General features: G+C 39.3%; 1 protein-coding gene across 10 annotated transcripts in view; it reads left to right on the top strand.

The window, feature by feature from the left end:
* The window catches only part of PTPRD (protein tyrosine phosphatase, receptor type D), a 416,835-nt gene that overhangs the window by 235,144 nt on the left and 166,980 nt on the right, over nucleotides 1–14,711 (top strand). For 8 of the 10 annotated variants that reach the window (XM_008054819.1, XM_008054818.1, XM_008054813.1 and 5 more), the window contains one exon: nucleotides 816–960. In XM_008054819.1, coding sequence (XP_008053010.1) covers nucleotides 816–960 — 145 coding nt within the window. Of the gene's footprint in view, nucleotides 1–815; nucleotides 961–4,196; nucleotides 4,503–5,366; nucleotides 5,561–7,694; nucleotides 7,722–12,203; nucleotides 12,322–14,711 lie in introns of all 10 variants that reach the window. The other 2 variants (XM_008054815.1, XM_021710779.1) reach the window with 1 other exon arrangement.

Here is a 14,711-nt window from a genome sequence, read left to right as displayed (position 1 = left end):
CCTTCCGCCTCAGCCTTCTGAGTAGCCGGAATTACAGGCGCGCGCTACCACGCCCAGCTGATGTTTTGATTTATTGTAGAGATGAGGTCTCACTGCCCAGGCGGGTCTTGAACCCCGGGGGCTCAGGCCATCCCCTCACCTCAGCCTCCCAAAGGCGCAGGATGACTGACAGGCTGAGCCACCGGGTGGAACACACTCATGGGTGTTACCCTCTCAAGTCTCCCTCTTATCTGATGCATTTGGATAACTGTGTCAACATTAGAAATATCTCTGGTTTTCCTTATTCCGGTTACCTTATCTTTTGTAGAAAGTTGGTTTTTAAGCCGGGCTCGGTGGCTCAGCCTGTAATCCCACGCTTTGGGAGGCTGAGGTGAGTGGATGGCCTGAGCCCGCGGGTTCGAGACCCGCCTGGGCAACTTGGCGAGACCTCATCTCTACAATAAATCAAAAAATTAGCCGGGTGTGGTACTGCCCGTCTGTAGTTCCAGCTACTTGGAAGCTAAGGCGGAAGGATCTCCGGAGCCCAGCAGATCGAGGCTGTGGTGGCCGGGAGCAGCCACTGCACTCCAGTCTGGGCGACAGAGTGAGACTCCACCTCAAAAAAACAAAAAACAAAAAAGACAGTTGGCTTTTAAACTGATATTCTCATTATATAATTTCGCTAGTATAGTCCTGGATACATACTGTTAACTCTTTTTTGTGGTATTTTGATGAGATTATAATCCTGATGGCAGAATCTTGATGTTCCAGTCAATGTGATACAAATATTTGCATAAATCTTAGAGAAGATGACCACATTCTCTTGTTACTCACAGCAGCGAATCACCATTGAGCCAGGGCCATCGTATAGGCTGCAAGGGCTGAAACCAAACAGCTTATACTACTTCCGTCTGGCTGCACGCTCTCCTCAAGGCCTGGGTGCTTCTACCGCGGAAATATCAGCTAGAACCATGCAGTCAAGTAGGTGTCTCTCTTTGCTTACTTTCTGCCCTGTTTTCATTGGGAGATCTTGCTAGCTTTCACCTTTGACAATAAGCAAACCTGCTAATATGCTTAACAGTCAACATCCTCCAGGCCAGTATACACCCAGCTTTGGGGAGTTGAGTGTAATCATAATTTATTTTGGTTTCAAACGTGGTCCAAAATGCAGACCTCGTGTTCCCACTTCCTAAATTGAGCAACAGAAGCGAGTAGACCTCCGTGGGTGAAAAGTGGGTGAAAGGAGGTAGATCAAGCCCTGTTGGATGAGTTGTAAGTCTCGAGAGCGGAATTCAGGTTGAGACCAGGGCGAAATAATCATGGGAGGGCTTAACAAAAGAGAGAGGCAGCAGAAAAGGAAACCTGGATCTTTTGTAAGCACACAGGTTTTAACTTTGCCAACAAATACGTCTTTATTTTACATATTTGTTCCTACTCAGTGAAAAAAGCTTGGCTTTTATGACTTGTCTCTTATTAACTCTGCAAGTTGTACTTGCGGAAATTTAGAACATTAGAACATTCGCAGAAGATCTGTATTTGAGCAAATTTAGGAATAATGGAATAAATAAAGCACAATTTACAGTCCTAAATTATATTTTGTTTCCTCAGGTTCAATTTCTTTTCGGAACGGTTACCCTTAAGCATAGCCGTGTTTATCACAGTGGGGAGTTCATTGTGCACAGGGCAGATTGTTTTGCATAAAGTATTTTATAGGAGATTGTTTTTGATGGAAGGTTTGGTGGCTAATAATTCTATTGTTTGCTTTTTATTAGTAAGTATCTACAAATCGGCCATAAACAACTATATATCTTGAATTGAAGAGTTTTCTGGCGTTATTTTCTTAGATTTTTTTTTTTTTTTGGTGCTTATCTTATCTGTGCTTTCTGACATAGTAGCATATGCAATAGATACATAAAACATAAATACACTGAATTTTGTCAAGAGGGCAGTCTGTTGACCTCATACTTAGACCTGTCAGCAAACATAACATTTGTGTTTTAAAAGATTAATTTCTTTTCATATAAACACAATTTTCATCATTTCTTTTCTATAGAAACTTAAAATCTTCCAGTTTTTGATAGTGAAAATCATATTCACCCTCTTATTCAAAATATGATTATATATATCAAAAGCATTAGGATCTTATTGCGTAATTCAGTAATGAGTATAATTAAATTCCCATAAAATTTCTCTTCATGTAAAGACAGAAGCATGTAAATTAATGGATTTTCTGTATGTCTACTTGGAATTCCAGGTAGGCTATTAAATAATATTATAGAAGATAATTTCTCAAAAGCAAACATTTAATTAAAAGAAATGTTACATACTTCAGTATTATATTCTGCATTGGTTTACAAGCCTCACTGTTTTACATATATACATAAATAGATATTGAATGGGTTTTTTATAACCACATCAAAAGCTTATCTGCTCTTTATTTTAATAAAGCGAAAGTTTCCAAAGGTGTAAGATATATTCTCACAAAATAGGAGGTCTGAAGGTAGCCCTAGTGAAAACCAAATCAGCTTTTTAAAAAGAATTACAAATGAGTCCTTGCTTTTACATGAACAACTCAATTTATTATGAATAATGATAATGCATATGAAATAGTTTTATAATTTGAGATATAAGAACCTCTAGTCAGAATCAATAAAAATGATATTCTAGTGATTCTACAAATATTATTCCAAATGTACAAGGCTGTCCTATGAGGATTTCTTTTTTGTCAGTACAGAGAGCTTTTTATTTTGATTGCCTATAATAATGAACACAAGGCGTATAAATTGAGAAAGACTGACAATTCTCTAAACAATCGGATACACCTGGCATTCCAAAACACTAAGACCCACAAAATCTAAGGAAATCCCTAGACAGCACATTCAAATACAAAAAATAGGTCGCTGTATTCACCCCACCATATACATTGCTTTAAAATATACATCTGTGGGTATATGTATTTGTATATCTTAGCCCACTTATTTGTTCTACTTTAGGAACGTGCATTATTCACTCAAAAATAACTCATGATAATAGTTGTATTGTTCTTTATGATTTTTAATTTTTTCAAATTATGATATGTTCGGTTACAATTTGATGGAAAATAAGTGACCAGCTCATTTTAGAATGGGCAGGAAGACAGCGGATCTTGTAACTCTTATGTAAACTCTACTTTGTATGAATAATTATGTACAGAATGTAAGAAATTTTGTACATAAGTCATACGTGTTCCAGATAATTCTTGCGTTTTAAAAGAGTTCTTTGTAATGGCTGTGTTATTGACATTGTGTGAGGGATAGATTATTATGACTGACTTGACCAAAATTTGCTGGTGGGATCTAATTTTTCACTAGCAATGGTGTCTCAAGAAGAGTTATAATAAAAAAGCTGAGAGCTGACCTAGGGTAAGTACAAGTTACAGTCAGAATCAACAAGCCTGACATTGCCCCTCGGGTAGGTAAAGCTCGGACTGTGCATTTTCATTCTCTATTGATTCTGCATGCTGACCGTACATGGGTTGCGATCAATGCTAGGTTCACGCTTTTTATTAAAACTAGTCAGGCAAACTCAGTCTTTCAGATGGAGTGAACCGTCCTATGTGTGTTGGGCTTTTTATGTATGTATGTATGTATGTATGTATGTATTTTAATTGGAACTGGTGGAGGGGCACTAGTGATCATTGTCACTTTTCACACTTAAGAAGCCTTTCACAATTGAGTGCTGTATGTAAATCTTCCTCATTCTAGAATGTAGAAGTGCAAACTTGGACACAACATCTGTGAAGCGTCACCAGACTCTCAAGTAAAAAAAAAAAAAAAAAAAGCTAGCATGATTTGCAGCTTTTTGAAGCTGGATAGTCACTAGAGTGGGGGCGGGAATGCTGGGGGATTGGTTTAGAAGAAGGATTTAAATCACAGGTAGGTAATTTTATTTGAGGCTCTGAGATCTCAGGGTTTCCTTTTCACATACTCCCCCCACCCATTATTTAACAGTTATTTTCGGTCATTTATTCATTTTTTATTTTTTTTGGTTTGCTCATATTACTAAGCCAAGGTACATCAGTGTATCTTTAAAATTTAAGTTTCGAAGCCTTGTTTTCATTCTGTTGCCCTTATCGTGCGTTTATTTATTTTTGCCTTTTCTTTTGTTTTATCATTTTCTTTTTCCAACCACTCCTGTCCTTTCACTTAAATCCTCCTTTAACTCACTGCCAAAAAAAGAGCCGTCAGCTCCTCCTCAAGAAATTAGTTGCACCAGCCCAAGTTCCACTAGTATTTTGGTAAGTTGGCAACCTCCGCCCGTGGAAAAACAGAATGGCATTATCACCGAATACTCCATCAAGTACACGGCAGTGGACGGGGAAGATGACAAGCCTCACGAGATTTGGGGAATCTCTTCGGACACTACCAGATACCTTTTGGAACAGCTGGAAAAATGGACTGAGTACCGGATCACGGTGACCGCCCACACAGATGTCGGCCCTGGCCCTGAGAGCTTATCCGTGTTGATTCGAACCGATGAAGATGGTATGTTGCCTCCGCTCCGTCCGTTTGCACCCTTCTGACACAATCCTGGTCTGCTGTCTTTTGATAGGCTCACAGTAATCTTTTTTTCTCTGCTCATCTTTTTCGCCCAGCATGGCTATCTTCAGTATTTTTGCCAGAGACTTGTCTTTGCTGCAGCCTGGGCATTTTTTTTTCCCCAGTCTCTCTGCTGTCATTTGCGTGCCTTTAAAGGAACAGTTGACGCCTGTGACCTTACAATCCAGCCCTTCTTTGTACCTCCATCTAAAGTCTTCTGTATCTTTCTTGGCTTTTTGTATTCACTTCTTTTACGTTTTGAAGTTAACTTTTCAAATCTACCTTCTTATCTTTTTGATGTCTTTTTGTCTTACTTGTTTCAGAGACACTGATGCTCGACATTCAATTTTTGGCATCTGTTGTATGGAATACCTTTGATATGAGAAAAAAAAGAAGAGAATTCATATTATCAAGAATGTTTTTATTCCGCTATTAAAAAAAAGAAACCTTTAAAAAACACACAACAGTCAACAGCCAGTTTTTATTATTATTTCAATGCTATACTTCTTTGTGCTTTAATGCTTTGAAACTCAAAGCATCTTCCTTGGCTTTTGTACATTTTTTACATGTTTTTCTATTTCTCTGATACTCTTTTTTTCTTCCATTTTTTTTTGCATCGGTCATGTTTTTTGATCTTTTCTTAAAAGGTAGAGCAGATTGGTTAAGCATTTTCATTGGTTGAAAATGTTTGTATTCTTCAAAGGAAGCATAGTGGGTCTACCCATTTTTTAAAAAGCCTAAGTAAAGAAAATGCTCTGACTGGGTGGGACAGTGCCTATAATTTTCTTTTATCCAATGATGTTGTTCCAGTTCCTAGTGGTCCTCCTCGCAAAGTCGAGGTAGAGGCTGTCAACTCAACATCTGTTAAAGTCTCATGGCGCTCACCTGTGCCCAACAAACAGCATGGCCAGATAAGAGGATACCAGGTGCATTACGTGAGGATGGAAAATGGTGAGCCCAAGGGCCAGCCCATGCTGAAAGATGTCATGCTGGCTGATGCACAGGTAAGCCTCTGAAATGATATACCTATATTTTGGCATAATAGGTTATGTTAGTTCATATCCTAACATGGGTCTTCATTTTAGAATTTCTGACATTTAAAAAATCCGGTACAAAATTCTAGTTTTTAATACACATCGATGTGTATTTACCTTTTCAATCAGAGTTGCCATCAAGTGAGGAGGTGAATTGTAATGAAATGATACTCATGTCTGGTTAAAAACATGACCGTTTTCTTAAAATGCAGATATTCAGCTCTCTACAGCTGTATCTGAGTTTGCCTTTCTGACTTAAAAGAAAAAATGATTGACTCAGTCAAGTCAAACGGAAGAATTCTAAGCTGCAATTTTGCTGATAGGATCTGCTCTCTGTTGTGCTAAAATGTCCTGGAACTTAGTGGATCTAATTTGTAAATATTGACTTCTTCCACAGAAGAATGGACATTTGTGTTCAGGAAAGGTACCCAGGTAGTATTCTGTTTAGTTCTTCTTCATCAAGTCACACATTTGAGGACAGGAGTTATTTCGTGTCATAGCAAATGAAAATAATGACAATGATAATACGAATTAAATTAGAATTTTTCAGTGCATAAAAAATTCCCCATGTTGAGATAAGTTAAGAAAAGTGCTAATAGTGGGTAGATGAACTTGTGAGAAATGTGAGAAATTTTGTTCACCTTAGGCTAGAAGTTCACAACCATGGTATCAGAACTTGTTTTGTAATTCATTGTTTAAAGCAGAGCATTGAAATTGTTCAATTTTTTTCATAAGTTCAAGGAGAGTCAAAGAGAGTCCCATAATAAATCCAGTCATATTTTACACATTTTCCTGAAAGGAAGAGGAAGATCCCAATTTTTAACTGCCATGCTGGAAATTATGCATAACCCGTGGACTACCTTACATTTGCTGTGTCAAATCGTAGTCGTATAGGAGATTATGGACCTTGGAGGGCTTTAATAATCCAGAAAATCGGTGACCAGGCAGGGAAAAATACGGAGTTTGTAAAATATTTAAAATGTATTTCAAATGAGTATGTCTTCCTTTGTGTAAAAGAGGGAAAGATTATGAAACAAATGGAAAATTGCACAGGTTGCCCAGTGTTTCATTCTTGCCTGCAAAAATAAGAGTGCAATAAGTATCCCTGTGACTCTAAGGAAAGTATTACCCCCAGAATTCTAATATAAGTCAACTCACCAAGTGGTTATGTTTGCTTTCGTTTTGAAACATTCTAACTAGAGGTATCAGGACTCCTGGCTCACTTATCTACCCCAAACTCAGTGGTATGATTTTATAAACTTAGGTAGACCTTCATCCTGAAAAAAGACCATTGACTTGATTTTTTATACGTAATTATTTTGTAGTACCTATAAAAAAGAAAGGTAACATAGTATAAAATTATTGAAGCCATTATTGCTGTGTTTTATATTGTAAGTCTGCAATTATGAAAAAGAAGTCAGTAGGATCATCATGCTTTGGTGTTCTTTGATTCTTAGATATTTTACATTATGGAACTATAATTTTGTCTCCATTTTCATTATGAAATATGGCAGTTAATGAAATTACAGAATATTGGATGCATTAAATGTCAACTCTCTTTTTCTCTCTTCTACTTTGGCTTTCCTTTATTAATTGCTGGTTTTTTCTTATGCCTTCTTTTCCCTTGCCCAGCTCATTTCTTCTTCTTGACTATTCACTGAAACTTCATTGCATTTCACAGGATTTCATTTGAGCTATAAGATCGCAACAGAATGAACGATAATCTAACTAGTGACTTGAATTAATTGTGTAAGCTAAGAAAGGAGTCAAAATAAATGTCATAAAGTAGTATATGATTAGAGACATTAGCCTTTGCTATACCTTATTGATGTATTTTGGTGAACCATCCATTTTTAAAAGCATTGGCTGGCTTTAGTGATAACAGTAATAAGACATATTTAATGTGAACTCAGTTAGGGGTAGGAAAGGAGGCAATACATACTTACATTCTTTGGAATTTTGTTGTGCACGTTGCTTCAGTCGTTTTCTCTCTTCTTCTTCTTTTTTTTTAATCTAAGAAGGGGAACATTGCCTGGATAGGCTACAAATTTCTCTTCATTTCTTTTTATTTTGTTTTCTCCCCAACCTTCTTAATCTCAATCAGTGGGAATTTGATGATACTACCGAACATGTGAGTAATGTTTAACTGCTTTGTCAAAAGCAGTCTATATATGCTTGTTTTCTCTGATACTCTTCTTTCATTTATCTGTGATCTGCATCACTGTTTGCTTGATGCATGAACTAACAAATTATTTTTTTAAGTTATCTTTGCTATGTGGTATGCTTTTTATTTTGGTTTTTGTTTGGTTTGGTTTTTGATATTGTGAAACCAGCATGGGGCTACTGATCGCATAAGAAACATCATGGGCTTGTGATATTTGTTTTGATGGCTGCTACTAACTCTGCCTTGTGACACAGTCAGAGGAGGCATGCTTTCAATGGGAGTATTGCAGACTGGAGAGAGTAAGTTATTTGATATTGGCTGCTCATGAATCCTACCCCACGATTGTGTATCCAGTGGCTAGCAAGACATAGGTCTGGCATTGACTAACTCTACGTAGAAGAGTTAGTCAACTCTGTTGTACTTGTAAAGATTTCAGTGGAATTGAATGGATCATGTCAGGAAAGAACGTATTTCACTAAAGAGGGAATTTTTTTCAATATTTGAATGAGAGGTTTGTTATTTATCAAGATATTGTTATTATTATTATTATTATTATTATTATTTTGAGTTGGAGTCTCATCTTGTCACCCAGGCTGGAGTGCAGTGGTGCTCTCATGGCCACCTCAGCCTACACCTGCTGGGCTTAGGCAATTCTCCCACCTCCGCCTCCTAAGTAACTGGGACTACAGACACACTCCACAACTCCCGGTTTGTTTTTGTGATTTATTGCAGAGACGAGGTCTCACCAAGTTGCCCAGGCTGGTCTCAAACCCCTGGGCTCAGGCGATCCTCTCGCCTCGGCCTCCCAAAGTGCTGGGGTTACATGCCGAGCCACTATGCCCGGCCCTGATATTATTATATATATTATTCTGCAGGGGATACATAATGTGACACCTGCCTTTCTGGTGTTTACAATATAGCTGGCTAAAGAAAAAATAAAGTTCTGAAAAGTGTCATAAAATACAGCAACAGAGCCAGGCTCAGTGGCTCAGTCTATAATCCCGCGCCTTTGGGAGGCTGAGGTGAGTGGATTGCCTAAGCCCACGGGTTTGAGACCTCCCTGGGCAGCGAGACCGCATCTCTACAATAAATTTTAAAAAAAATCAGCCGGGTATGGTATCGCATGCCTGTAATTCCAGCTACTCGGAAGGCTGAGGCGGAAGGATCGCCGGAGCCCAGCAGGTCGAGGCTGCGGTGGCCGGGAGCGGCCGCTGCACTCCAGTTTGGGCAACAGAGTGAGACTCCAACTCAAAAAAAAAAAAAAAAAACCAGCAACAGATACGGCCTAAAGCAACGTGTAATGCGTGAATAAATGAGAGACAACGTCAGCAAGAGGCATGAATTCAGACAGTGGTCCAGGATGGTCAAAGAAGTTCTGAAGCTTAGTTGAAAACATTAAAAGTGACTAGAGATTGAGTAGGTGAAAAAGTGTGTGTGTGCATCAAAGTGTGCTGGGGAATTGAAGGCAGGCCTGTATTTTTTTAAAGTTAGCACGGCAGGGGCAGTCACTGAGGCGGTTGACTGAGGCAGTGGGGTGTAGTCAGGTGACAGTGACGTTGCCTATTTGAAGCAAACGAAGGCTTTGTGAAAGTAAGTTAGTGCCACATAATACTGGGAAAACCTGGAGCGTCAAACTGAAGAGCTAGTTGGTCTTTAACTCTTCAGTACTAAAGGGATATAGAAAAATATTAAAAGAAAAAGCGATAGACTGGGAGGAAGGAAGTCCTTCAATCAGTGAATAAGTATTTATTGCCAAAGCATAGGAATCTCATTGGAAATGGAATTGACAGTGTAGCAGTGTTTCTAATCACTGCTTTAACTATGACCCGCAGTAAGAAATGCATTATATGTCCTGTTGCAATGCACATATGTGTTTAACTAAAATAAAAATTGTATAAAACCATACTTTATGTAATAAATTCTAACATTTTGTATTAAAGTTGATTATTTTTGTCTGTTTAAATTCTGGTCGTGACGTACGCAATTGATTTTATGACCTACTAAAGGGGTCATTACCTGCAATTTAAAAACCAGCGTCTTCATGTTAGATTAGAGAGTAAGAAGGTAGAAAGTAGAAAAACAGGCAAAAGGATCTATTCTATGAACTTTATCATGAAATGATAAAAATTTGAGTTGAGGCAGCAGAAGGGAAAAAGGGATAGCTATGACCAAGAAAAGAAAGAATTGACAAAGGCTTGGTGACAGTCTGAGGAAGAGAAAGAGGTGAAAGGTAGCACAGAAGTTTTGCAGATGCATACCATTCATTAAAATGTGGAAGCAGGGAGAGAGAGTCAGCTTCTGGGAATGATTTTGGAGCGTCCGTTAAGTTGAACTTGAGGGAACATTCATAGGCCACAGGAAAATGTCCAGCAGTTATTTACAACATACGTGCCATGGAGCTCAGGTAGGAAGTCAGAGCTGGAGCTAGATTTCAGGTACAGGCAGAAACAATTATTTAAGATTTGGAAATGAATGCAGGTTTTTTAGGACTCGCAAACAGTTCCTCGGGCCAGAGACTGGGTCAGAACTTCAGGGGTGCCAACCTCTAACAGGCAGGGACAAGAAAAGGAGTGAGGGCAGGACAGGAGACAACAAGGAGATTGAGGAACTGTGACCATATAATATCAGGCACACCACCTCACAGAGGAGACTGAATGGCCAAGGAAGTGCACCCACAGCTTAAAGAAAGAAAATGCATCCCAAGACAGGATAGGACAGAGGGGTGTCCAGCTGAGATTAAGCCGCTGTGGAGGACTTAATCGTGTTACTTATGTACTCTAACAACCTGGACGAGAGGATGGATACGTGTGATGAACCTCAATTTTATGAATGCGAAACTCATTGGAAGCTCAGAGTGTGTACATTTCTTGCTATAAAATATGGTGACTGAAGGAAACCTTGCTCCTTTTTCCTGCTAGCCTTGCCTGTTTTTCAGCAGCAAAGCCCGTGGCATGGGAGGGGAACCTTGGAAACAATAACATTGGCGTTTACTCATAGTTTTTGGCATAGTCGTTATGTGTGCCATAATTGAAAATGCAGGTCTCAGATAGTTGACTTAATTTTAGTATCCTCTGCAGTGTTAGTGAAACCATTTCAAGGTCCTGAAAATACAACAATCTCTTCCAAATAGACCATTTATCTGGCAGAATAAAATTTCCAATGACTCTTCGGAATAATATCAGAAATTCGTGAATTTCCACAATAAAGACTGTTGTACTCTTTTAAGAAAGCATGTTGTCAAAAGTTGTCATATTTGGGATCAGCTTCAATAACTGAGTTCTATGGTCCCTGTTACCGCCTAGCTTTAAAAAAAATCCTACTGTATTTGACACAATCCAGTTCATTCACTTGACACTCACGTTGTCTTTAGATTTGGAAGACAATGACATTGCATATTTGTTATATTTATTCATATTCAGTTTGAAAACACAGCTGGGCCAGAAATGTGAGAGGGTTTTTATATTGTTCTGTGTGTGTGTATGTATGTGTGTGCACGTGTGTGCACATACAGCTCTGGTATTTGCTCTAAAATGCTGGAACAAGTTAATAGCCAGCACTCTAAGAATCATGTAACCTTCCTCTTAAAGGAATAAATCAAAGGTCATCAGGTATTATAACCACCACCGTTTGGAGCCCTTACTAAGGGAAAGCTAAGGATTTTTGTAAACAGCTTGTGTTTTTTAACATTTTCTAAATAGTCAGAATTAGCTGAACACCTATTAGTGATGTGGTAAAACTCAAGTCATGTTATATCCTTTGGTCTTATGACCTGCTTTCTAATTTACCAGAAAGTTCCCTTCAATGTATGATGATTTTTGTTCATAGCCAATAATAAGTTCCTGGAGTCCTAAGAAAATTCTCTGGCTCTTCGGCTATCTAGAGCCACCATCTGCCATTTGACAGAATTCTTGTGTACATTGGCATCAGTGCCACCCCCGTCTGTGGGTCGGGCTTCAGTGGATGCGTATGCAGAACTGCTGGCCTAAAAGAACAGCAAGCTTACGGAGGGCTCACAATAAGCTTGGCCAAGTTCTAAGCGTTTACCTGCCATAACTCATGGAACCCTCCAAGAACCTTATGGGGTCCTCTTAGCCTTCCTACTTTCAGACTGGAAAGGAGAGCACAGAGGGTCACACTTACTAACTCTGGATTGCAAAGCTAGTAAGGAGAGGCAAGTTGGCGTTCATGAACTCAGGAGGTCTGGCTCCGGAGTTGGTGTTCTGGACTGCTGCCCTAGGAGCTGCCTCCTGGGATGTCTGAAGACTCCCATTCCATATCGGCGTGAAAACAGATCTCCGGAGCATGATCCTCAGGCATGATACATCCAGTGCTTAGCATGGCTTCAAGGGATGCTCAAGCATGCGCAGAATGACAATGAATGGCCTCGGCCCCACCCCAGGACGTTTGTAACATGCTTTGAGCCAGTGTTATTCTGTTGTATCATTTCAGGACATGATCATTTCTGGGCTACAGCCTGAAACTTCCTACTCCCTCACCGTCACAGCCTATACCACCAAAGGAGATGGCGCTCGCAGCAAGCCCAAACTGGTGTCCACCACAGGGGCAGGTAATTATGTCTGTGCATAATTTTGCCTTGAAGAATAATCCTAACTTTCCAAAGAATATGGGTTGCTTCTGTCAAGGTTTTATTAGGATGATTTCAGAGGAAATCAATGTCCTGGGGTCAACTTCTGAGTTTTTGAATTCAGGAAAAAATAAAAATAGTTCGTGGGAAAAGAAATCCAAGCCCATACTTTGTACACATTATTTAATCGGTCATGTAACAAATATTTTTGAGCCCTGGCTATGAGTGAAACACTGTTCTCAGAGCTGGGGATACAAACAATCAACAAAACAGAAAAAGACTCTGCCCTCAGAAACTTTATTTCCTGACGATGCTGAGAAAGTTAACAAGGACTAAATAAGTATATAGTAAAAAGTCAGGAGTCATAAGATGAAAAGTAAATGCGTAGACAGACGTGCTGTGGATCAGGGGCTCAGAAGGTCTCTTGGAGGAAAGATCTTTGCATTGAGACTCAGATTACGTGAAGGAGCAAGTCCCGTGAAGGTCTGGAGGAAAAGTTAAACTAGGCAGGGAAGGGAAATCACACAGCAGGTTCAACCTCTCCCAGTCACCAAACTCTTAGACGTGCTGCCGTCTTGAAGTGTGTTCATAATGTACCATTCTCTCTCTCGTGGTTTTCTGTTCCCCAACCCCTGCTGTGGGGATTCCAGAGAAGCCAAATTGTACCAGAGATGAGAAACAGACAAGAGAATGATGAAAACCAAGGCTCGGTCGTATAAAAGTGCTCCTTTCTGAGGACCAAAGCTTGCCTGGTGCCCTTCAGGGTTACTTTGGTTGGCCCCGGGGGGAAAGGTAGCATGAGGGAAGACCTGGCATTGTAGGACCTGCTAATTAAGAGATAATTACAAAAGGAGTCTCTTCCAGTCCCCATATATAGCAGTCTTCCATGGCACGTTCACACCATGCTTTGATGATCTCCTCCCAAATCACGTCTCACACAACTTTTTAGGAACACGCCTCGACGTAAAGGCATAAAGCAAAGAACAGCTGTGAGGCTGAGGACCCTCCCGGGTGCTGTGCTCACTGCCAAATTTGTCTAAATGTCATAAGATTTGCCTCCCTCACCTCCTGCCACCTGGAACTGCCTCAAGCAGCAGGATTGCAGATGGCAGAGCTCCTTCAAGGCAGAGTCTTCTGGGCTTTTTTTTTCTTTCTTCTAAGAAAACTATTGTACCAAGCGAATTTAGTGCACAGAATAGGAGATATCTATTCAGTGAGGGACAAGATGGCAGGATGGCTATCAGGCCATGGAACCAGTCTCTACTGGAAATAGACCACCAAGAATAAACTTTGGAAATTGAATCCCAAGTTGAAGAAATGCATTGTAACTAAGTCTTAATAAGTCTGAATTGTCTTCTATGAAGCATCAAATGCCTATCGCCCATATCACAGGGTCGTTTAGCGAGCAGAAAGTGGAGATTTTATAGCCAAGGGATGTGAATCCTAGGGAAAGGAATGTTGTGTTTTTTTTTTCTATTTTAATGCCACTAAGACTAGCTCATCTCTTTCTAGCCACCAAACAAAAGATTATTTAGAATTATAGATCCTAGTCACAAATGATATTGTCTTGGAATTTCCACTCGCTGTTTCGGTCTTGGATATTGAAATAGAAAATCCTTATACTTGTATGGCTGCATGTTTTCTTTCCTGAAACTCCCCCTCTGAGCCTAGGATGAAGGTGGGAGAATCCAGATTTATAATTACTTTAAGAGCAAAGCTCTAGGTTTGTTTTTCTTATTGCATAAGCATTCATTACTCATGGTTTATCCCTATGCAATTAGTGAACATACCAATTTGTTTTGTTTTGTATACTGTTACCAGAAAAAAAAAATCCTCATGTATTTATGTGACTGTGAAGAATTACCGAGTTTATCTCACAGATATGAGATCCTAATAAACACAGTTGCAAGGGTATTTAGTGACAGCTTCCATAGAGATTTCAGGAATTCTCATGACATTTTATTTGAGTAGTAAAATTCCTGATTATCGGATGTGTTTCTTTGGTATACATTGTTTCCAGAATCTGTAAACAATCATATCTTTGAAACAAGAGTACGTTTCATATTTTTAAAAATCTATGTAAAAATTCGTATAACCTGAGGGATGCTTCTGAATAAAATGTCGGCCATTATGTTTCAGTGATTATGACATGTTTGTAGTTTCTTTGTTAACACTCCCGTTGTTCTATATCATGATTGGTCTACTGCCTGAGGCCTCGAGGGTAAAAGCAATCAGAAGATTCACTGGTTTGACACTTTCCGTATGTTTTCACATGAGTTTCAGTACAATATGGAACAGCTATGTTTAAGGAGGATCAAAAGAGGACTATGACATGGAGAATCTGGAAATAATAGGCTTAGTCCAGCCGATTG

This window comes from Carlito syrichta, unplaced genomic scaffold, assembly GCF_000164805.1.
Source record: "Carlito syrichta isolate Samal-C Ts95f unplaced genomic scaffold, Tarsius_syrichta-2.0.1 Scaffold301531, whole genome shotgun sequence".
NCBI classification, from domain to species: Eukaryota; Metazoa; Chordata; class Mammalia; order Primates; family Tarsiidae; genus Carlito; species Carlito syrichta.
The sequence above is the reverse complement of the archived record's forward strand: the minus strand, read 5'-3'. Positions and strand labels throughout refer to the sequence as shown.